Source organism: Heloderma suspectum, chromosome 13, assembly GCF_057233095.1.
Source record: "Heloderma suspectum isolate Gila_16-S chromosome 13, 16-S_ref, whole genome shotgun sequence".
In the NCBI taxonomy this organism is placed as follows: domain Eukaryota; kingdom Metazoa; phylum Chordata; class Lepidosauria; order Squamata; family Helodermatidae; genus Heloderma; species Heloderma suspectum.
This window is the reverse complement of record NC_139470.1, coordinates 30,752,809-30,761,096: the sequence shown is the minus strand read 5'-3', so window position 1 is coordinate 30,761,096 and position 8,288 is coordinate 30,752,809. Positions and strand designations below refer to the sequence as shown.

General features: G+C 51.2%; 1 protein-coding gene across 1 annotated transcript; it reads left to right on the top strand.

The window, feature by feature from the left end:
* The first annotated feature begins 228 nt into the window (after nucleotides 1–228).
* LOC146336297 (uncharacterized) lies at nucleotides 229–6,142 on the top strand. Its single transcript, XM_084819276.1, has 4 exons — nucleotides 229–330; nucleotides 419–1,249; nucleotides 2,596–2,697; nucleotides 5,097–6,142. Exons 1-3 carry the CDS (start codon nucleotides 229–231, stop codon nucleotides 2,605–2,607), a joined length of 945 nt encoding a protein of 314 aa, XP_084675402.1. The 3' UTR covers nucleotides 2,608–2,697; nucleotides 5,097–6,142.
* Nucleotides 6,143–8,288: the final 2,146 nt, after the last annotated feature.

Here is an 8,288-nt window from a genome sequence, read left to right as displayed (position 1 = left end):
CTGCCCGGGGAGAGCGGCGTCCTTCGGGCCGCGCCGCCACGGGAGGCCTGGCCGGGCGCAGGTGGGGCTGGGGGCGCGCCCCCCTCCCGGAGGCGGCAGAAGACGAGAAAGGGCAGCGCCTCGGCGGGGCGGGGCGGGGCGGGGCGGGGGGCCCCGCGCCAGCCGAGCTCCCCCGAGTGCCCCCGCGGGGGCCTCTGTTGTCACCGGCTCCACAAAGCGCGGTGATAAATGACGGGCGTTGCGCCGGGAGGGAAGAAGGGTCCCTTTCTCCTCCGGGTCTCTTTCCCAGCCCCTGTTTGCTCGGCTGTCTCGCCCGCTCCCATTGATCAGGCATGCGGAAACATTCCCCCTCCTGGGCGCCCATTGTCGCCTCCCGGTTGCCAGGCTGCGCTTGGCTTGAATAGCTCCGCGAGGGCAGGCTTCTCCCGAGGCGGCCCTCCGGCGCTCTGGCCGCGGGGCCGGGCCGGGGGCAGACGGAGCCCGCCCTCCCTCCGCCGGGAGGTCTTTCAGGCGGAGCTGGCGCGGGACAGCTCTGGCGGGGGCGGGGGGTGCCGGCCGGCCGGCTCTCCCAGAATCCCCGCAGCATCGGCTGCCCTGGCTCCGCCGGCCGGGTTCACGCGTGCAAGCGCAGCAGGAGCGGCCGGCCACCTTCCCCCGGGCGTGCTGGTCGGGCCCGCGCAAGGAGCAGGCAAAAGCGGCGCTGCCCCGGAGCCCCCGCCCGCTCGCCCTCGCCGCACCCCTCGTTCTGCTGCCTGCGGAGGCGCGCCAGCATCAAGCGGCGACCGCCACGTACGAACGGACGGACGTTTCGGGTCCCGCGAAGGACGCCATCCCGGGCATGCTGAGACAGCGAAAAGGCCCACGAGTGCCACACGTGGCTGTCTGGGAACGCTGCGGGCTGCAGGGCTTCTTGCTGCGCCTAAGCACGCACGGGATCGCGCCCTTAGCCAGCCGTGCAGGGGGAGGCCGCGCAGGCGTTCCGCGAGGCCTGCTGGAAGAGGGGCCGCAGCCGCGGGCATCTCTGCCAGTGGGGCTGGGGCCGCCCGGGGCCGGGGCCGGGGCCGGGAGGCAGGCTGGGCCCTCCCCGCAACAGCAACCCCAAGGGCGGCACCGCACTTTTCCGCACTGGAGGAGATGGGGCCGTTCACGTAGAAGGGAGGACGCAAAGGCTCACCCGCCCCCTCGGCTTTCTCTGCCTAGGCCTGCCTTGGCCCCTCCGGTTGTGATGCCGTGTTGGGAACTGGGTCAGGTAGTATTTTTATTAGCCACATGCTTATCTCACTCTTCCTGAGGGAGCTACACTGGCTGCCTATGCGCCACCGGGCCAGGTTTAAGGTTCTGGTACTAGTGTACAAAGCCCTAAACAACTTGGGACCAGGGTACCGGAGCCAGCGCCTTCTCCCTTAGCAGCCTGCCCAGTGGCTGAGGTCATTGGAGGGTTTGCTCCTGGTGGTTCCACGTGGACCTGTGGCCCAATTGGAGCCCATCAGGAGAAGAGCCTTCAGTGTGGTGGCTCCCGTCCTATGGAACTCCCTGCCTCTGGAGGTCAGGCAGGAACCAACATTGGGTTGTTTTTGGTGCCTCCTGAAAACAACTCTTTTCCGGGAAGCCTTCCTTGGTTGACCAGCCTTGGTTTTATTGGCACTGTTTTTTAAAGAATAATTTTAATATCATGCTTCAGTCTTCTTACCTTTTGTTCATTTTATCTCTTGTTCTTCACTACTGTGGAATCCATTTAGATGTGGACCGGTATACACATGTTTTAAGTAAATCAAGCAAAGCAAGCAAGCAAGCAAGCGGTGGATTAGTACTGGGCTGCAAGTCAGTGACGTGACTGGCCCAAGTGAGGATTTGAATCCAGGTCTGCCTGGTCCAAGCCCAATATTCAGTTCCCTGCATTCACACTCACTATGGCATTTGGTGTCCAAACGTCAAGGACATCCAATTTGTCTGTCCCTCCTGTATGGACCAGCCCAGTAAGAATAGGGTAAGACCATGTGTCCTGCGTTACAGACAAGAGTCCTCTCTTTGAAGGGCTGACAGAGGGAGGCATTCGAGATGAAGCTGTACAGCCAACTGTCAGGGATGCTCTGACTTGGATTCCTGCATTGAGCAGGGGGTTGGACTCGATGGTCTTACAGGCCCCTTCCAACCCTCCTATTCTATGATTCTATGACCGTCTCTTGCTTGAGGGTGTCCTCTATTTGAAGGGCTGTTCTGTCCAAGTCCAGGTTGAATCTAAGAAAGGGGAGCAGAGCAGGGGTCTTGAGTGGCCCACCCACAGCTAACATCTGGGGGGCAGACTGAGCAGGAACATGGGTTCTGGGGTGCTTCCAGATCAGTCTTTTAAGGTGCGATCCTGTGCATGTTTAGGCAGAAAAAAGTTCTACAACTCCCAGCATTCCCCAGCCAGCCATGGGTGGGTGGGATCTGTAGGACTTTTTTCTGCCTAAACATGCACAGGATTGCACACTTTATGTGGAATTGCCCTACCTTACTCATGGGACCTTACAAGGAGGTTCAGGCATCATAGTCTTCCGTTCTCAGCCCTCCCATGTTTACCCTGCACTTCTTTAGTCTTTTTTCTTACCACAGAATATCTGTTAAAGAAGAAGAAAAGACAGAAGAACTGCATGGTGACTTCTGACTGTCAGGACCCTCCGCCTTGAGGCGCACCTGCTCACAGTCTGCTGTGAGGTGCGTTGTATGTCTATTTAAATTATATTCATTATTTCCAAATATGCATCTATACATATAAATTAGCACATGTAGATTTTATGCACATCCTCTTTTGTCCTCTGTTTTGGCGATGCCTTTCCTCTTTTCTGGCAATATGTAAATGACTACCCTGGATAAGAAATGAAAGAGAGTGAAGTGTTGAACCTCTTCCAGCACAAGGGCTGCATTCCATTTGGGTGGAACTTTAGGGGGCTGCATTCCAATGGTGAGCAGGGCCGAAGACAAGAGGCGTGGAACCAAAAAGACCACCCCAGTCTAGCTTAAAGCGCTTACTTCCAGTAACTAAGACACCAGAGAGGCATTTCAGCCTTTGAGAATGGGGGGGAAACTGCACAAAGCTGGGGAGGTGCCAGATGATGGGTGGTCGGGGGAAAGGAGTTTGGGCCCGCTGGAGAGTAGCAGTGCCACTGGGGACCAGAAAAAGCTGCTGTAAGGCTGGAAACCGAAGTCACAAAAGAAACAGCGGCACCCATCGAATTCCCAACGTGTTTCGACGCTTGGTCTTTGTCAAGGGGAAAACTCCTGGAGATTCTTTTGGAGGATCCCCTCTCCCTCGCTTCTTCCAAGGAAGTCTTGGAGTCTCCTTTGAAAGCAGCGAGGGAGAGGGGATTCTCCAAAGGAATCTCCAGGAGTTTTCCCCTTGACAAAGACCAAGCGTCGAAACACGTTGGGAATTCGGTGGGTGCCGCTGTTTCTTTTGTGACTTTGTCTTCTGGAGAGTCCCTGAGGCCGACTCCAAGTGAGTTGGGCTTGTCCCCGAGGCCTGAGGTTTTGTAGCTATGCCATACAATATTTTTTCTGGCACTCTGTCCTTGTCTTCATCCTTGCCTGGGTTCACCACTGCCCTTAGCAAGAAGGGGGAGCAGAGACCCCCTCTGGGCCTGGTTCTCTGTAGGAGTCGGGAGATCCGGGTTCTAGTCCCCACTCGGCCATGGAAGCCCACTGGGTGATTTTGGGCCAGTCACAGACTCTCAGCCCAACCCACCTCACAGGGTTGTTGTTGTGAGGATAAAATGGAGGAGGAGGATCGTTGTGTAAGCTGCCTTGGGTTCCTTAAGGAGGAAAAAAGGCGGGATATAAATGTAATAAATAAAATAATAAATAGGACATCATGGACCAAAGACTAAGTAAGACTAAGGAGACCTTCACCCAAGGGGTTTCCAAGGAGCCAGCTCCATGAGGAGAGAAGCCAGAAAGAGATGTAGGGCACATTCTTATGGCCGCTAGTCAGTGGCAGGACATCCATAGGACAGGTCGGTTCCCGGAACCGACTGCGGAGCCCACACTCCAAGGTCGGCTCCCAGAGAACCGACCTCCACCCTCCCACGCCACCTCATAGGCAGTGCGGAGCAGCCCTGCGCTCCGTGCTTGTAAGAGCAGCACAGAGCGGCGAAAACAGAGCGTTCCCAAGGGTGGGCCGGGCTGGGGAGGTCAGAAATGCTGGTCCGGCCGCTGCTTCACACGCTCCAAGGTCCCACGGCAAGACAGCCAAAATCGGCTGTCTAGCCACGAAAGCAGGGCGGGGGGAACAAGGAGGAGATCCGCTCCTCACTACTCCTCCCGCCCTGCGCTGGATAGGCAGCTGCCCCTGGGGTTGGAGGTGACCGTCGATCCAGATAAGATTTCTCCCTTATTTATTTATTCTTTTCGTTTCTATACGGTCCAATAGCCAAAGCTCTCTGGGCAATTCACAAAAATTAAAACCACAAAGCACAGCATAAACCAATATAAAATATGAAATCTTAAACTACAATATAAAAGTACAACCAGAATAAAATCTAGCAGCAATGCAGAGATTTAAAATACAGATTTAAAACAGCAGAGTTACAAGTCTAGAGTGCTAAAATGCTGGGAAAATAAAAAGGTCTTCACGTGATGATGAGTGGAGTACAAGTGCCAGGCGAACCTCTCTAGAGAGCTCATTCCACAGCTGGGGTGCCACAGCAGAAAAGGCCCTCTTCCTAGTAGCCACCCACCACACTTCCTTTGGCAGGGGATGATAGGGCATGGGCAAGAATTCCTATCCCCATTACTTGTAGGGAGTTGATGAGCAAGGAGGACTTGGAGATAGCCAGTGCTATGACCTTATTCCCCAACATCTGGCGGAGGAAAAATACAGTTTGATGTTAATTGAAGGTATTTAGAGATATCAAGCATCTCTACACCAGCCCCAAATCCTGCATTTAAAACAGGGCTTTCTGCTTCCATTTTAAATGCAAGATCACGGCAGACTCCCTTTACATGTGCTTCCTTCACCTTTTCCCCCCTCATCCGAGTCTTCAATATGTTTCATTATACAGCCGCTAGATGGTGCTGTGGTCAAGCTCCTCTTATGGCGGGTTTTCCTCTTTTCACAGGGAACTCAACTGGAACTCAAGCGCTGTAATTTGACAGCTCATCTTCTCCGATCTTTTAAAAAATGGAATAAAGGTCATTTAGTGTGGGAGATGCCCTGGAGGCTGATGTTGTCTAAAGGACCCACAAACTTCCACGAGTAACCAATCTCAATAGCAGGATAAGAGCTCCGTGTGAAGCCCATCATTACGACCTCTCATAATGCTGCCTCTAATGGCATCCCCAATCGGTTGCCTGCCCTCCTCGGTTTAATTTCCAACATGAAAATGGGTTCTTTATGTCATTTGTGATAATGCCCTAAACTTTTGTATCTGAATCTGAACTGGATTTATCTATACTGCAAAGGGTATGGGGTGGAGTGGGGTGAGGTGGGGTAGGGAATGTTATTATACCCTCGAAGGACCCCACTAATTGGATCCCACTATTTAATCAGCAAATAAATGATACACCTCCCCACTAAATGTTCACATTTTAATGTCATGACCACCTTTTTACTGTGGTCAAATATCTGTCATGGCAGTAGCATATCATACGTTACCCCAGCATCCTGGGTTGCCAAATCCTATGGCCCTCAGCCAGTGCAACATGAGCACAGGATTACTTGGTTAGAGACTGTTAACTCTCACCACAATGGTAGCCAAAAGCCAGGGGATCACAGGGCTGTAAGATGCTGAGCGAGCGGCTGGTTGATTTCCCACCAATGAGTCCATCCGGTTGGCCATGCCACTGGCACAATGTGGTCGAGAGGACTGGTTGCTATCATTTCTTGTATAGACCACTTTCCCCATGTGCAAAATGTGTTGCAATCTTTCTTTTGTTCACCATCACAGCAGCTGTGCTGGGGGGCAGGCAGTGTTTTTGCTTTTAGATAAAGCAAAAAACAGATAAAGAATGGATAATGTTGCTGCCAGCACAGAAACAAATATACACCATTTGCCAAAATTTCCAATCTTGTTATTGAAATTTTGAAAGCAAGTTTCAGATTCCAAATTTGAATTTAACATTTTGAATGGGAAATGTTGCCTCAGCATTAAAATATGTGAGGTTTACATTTGTCTCGTGTGTTTTGGCAGCCATCAGATATATCTGCTGTCAGTTACAAAACATAAGACACTACCATTACATGTCAACAGCCAAATACTGTCAGATAATTAAAAAAAAATACTGTCATGTATCAATGATCAGATATTGAAATCAAATTACAAAGGATTTAAAATGTTAGGTTTAGCAATTATTTGACTATTCAGAGAATATCTGGGGAATATCATTTTCAGAGGAGAATTCTGGGGAACAAAACCCATTTCGGCTTCAGTGGCCACCTTTTTAATGAATAGGGGCTCCATCCTTTTAACAGGCAGAAATCGACAGGTGAAGGGGCCTCCACTACAGCATCAGCATGCCAAGGAAGATGGCGTTTCCTGCTCATTTCTGTTTGTGATGCGCTTATTGACAGCGTAGCGCCTTTGACCATAAAAAAATGTCAGTGACATTTCTGGTCGGCCACATGTCATGCCTGCTTGATTTCTTGCTTACGTTATTAAGCAAGAGTGCAGACCATCCTTCCCCAACCTGGCGCCCTCCAGATGTGTTGGCTAGAGTTCCCATAATCCCCAGCCAGGCTGAGTATTATGGGAGTTGCAGTCAACGTATCTGGGGGGTGCCAAGTTGGGGAAGGATGGTGCACTCTCCGGATCACTTACCACAGATCCCTTGAGATCCTGAATATGCACTTCTCACTTGCTTTGTAAATTTGGTTTAAACCACAGTGGACCACAGGTAAAGCACAGCATGCTGAAACCTGTCTCCCCACTGTTAGCAGGACCAGCCGAACTGAACAAGCACACATCGTGAACGAGCTTCTGAGTTCACAAGCTAAAAAGTGCAGCTCTCAGCGGAGTACATGATGCTCTGGAAGAGCACAGGAGGGGAGACAGCAGGCACGTGGTAGTGGTTGTCCTCGCTTGCTCTGCCTCCCTTCCGTGCCCTGTGCAACTGAAGGGTGCTGCAAGTGCAGATCTCTGGTGATTAGCATCACAATCCTTGCAGATCCAGCTTCATCCTGAGCCCAGGACTTGCTCAATCCCATTTCCAGTCTCCGCTCTTTCTTTGGAAGGCTAATTCCTGCTGCCAGGACAGTGGAAATGACCTCTTTAAAGAAACACCGTACCTGTTGCCTCCCCCATGCCTGCCTCAGCCTGCTACTTTCCAGAGATGATAAACAGACAATGGAAGTTGCTCTAAAAGTAAGGAAACTTTTAAACATAAGGAAGCTTCATCTGCTTTGAAGCAGATGCCTTGGCAAAGCAACAGAGACAAATAAAGCAATCATAAGCTTAATATATTTAGCACGTTTCCTAAGTACTTCATATATATTATTTCAGTATTTTTTTTTTTTAAATAAAGCCACCTTTAAGGATAGAACCCTCTCAAGGCACTGTACAAGATAAAAACAGTACAAAAATGCAAAACAAATACAATACAGGAATCAATAAATGAATATTCAATAAGAATTCTATTGAAACAGATATTACCAATACAATCTGTAGTCCACAGACTCTGCAGTCAACAGCACTTAAGGTAGGACCAGTGAAAATAGGTGGGTCTTCAGAGCCTTCCTGAAGACCTGAAAAGAAGAGGCCCGATGAGCCCCTGATGGAAGCTGGTTCCTGAGTGGCGGGGCCACCACTGAGAAGGCCCTCTGCCTTTGTCTCACCAACTAACCACCGTTGGCTGCAGGCAGGTTGGTACAGGAGAAGGTGGTCCTACAAGTAACTTGGTCCCAAACCATTTAAGGCTTTAAAGCCGAGTGGGTAAGCTTCATTTGAGACCACAGGGGGCTGCATGTGGCCATGGGCTGTGTGTTGCCCAGCCCTGCTTTAAAGGTTAAAACCAGCATTTTAAACTGGCCCAGTACTGGTGTCATAGGAGCAGCTTGCCCAGCCCTCGCCAATATACGGGCAGCTGTATTCTTCACTAGCTGACGTTTCTGAATCATCTTTAAAGGCAGCCCCACTTACAGCACGTTACAGTAGTCCAGCCTGGATGTCACCAGAGCATGAATAACAGAGGCAAGATCCCTGAGGCAAGAGGGGATCCCCTAGCCTGACAACTAGGATTGCCAACTGATCCGGAAACAACACGACCTGGCTTGTTCTTGTAACTTTGATAGCACCTCTGTACATTCTGCAGAAATC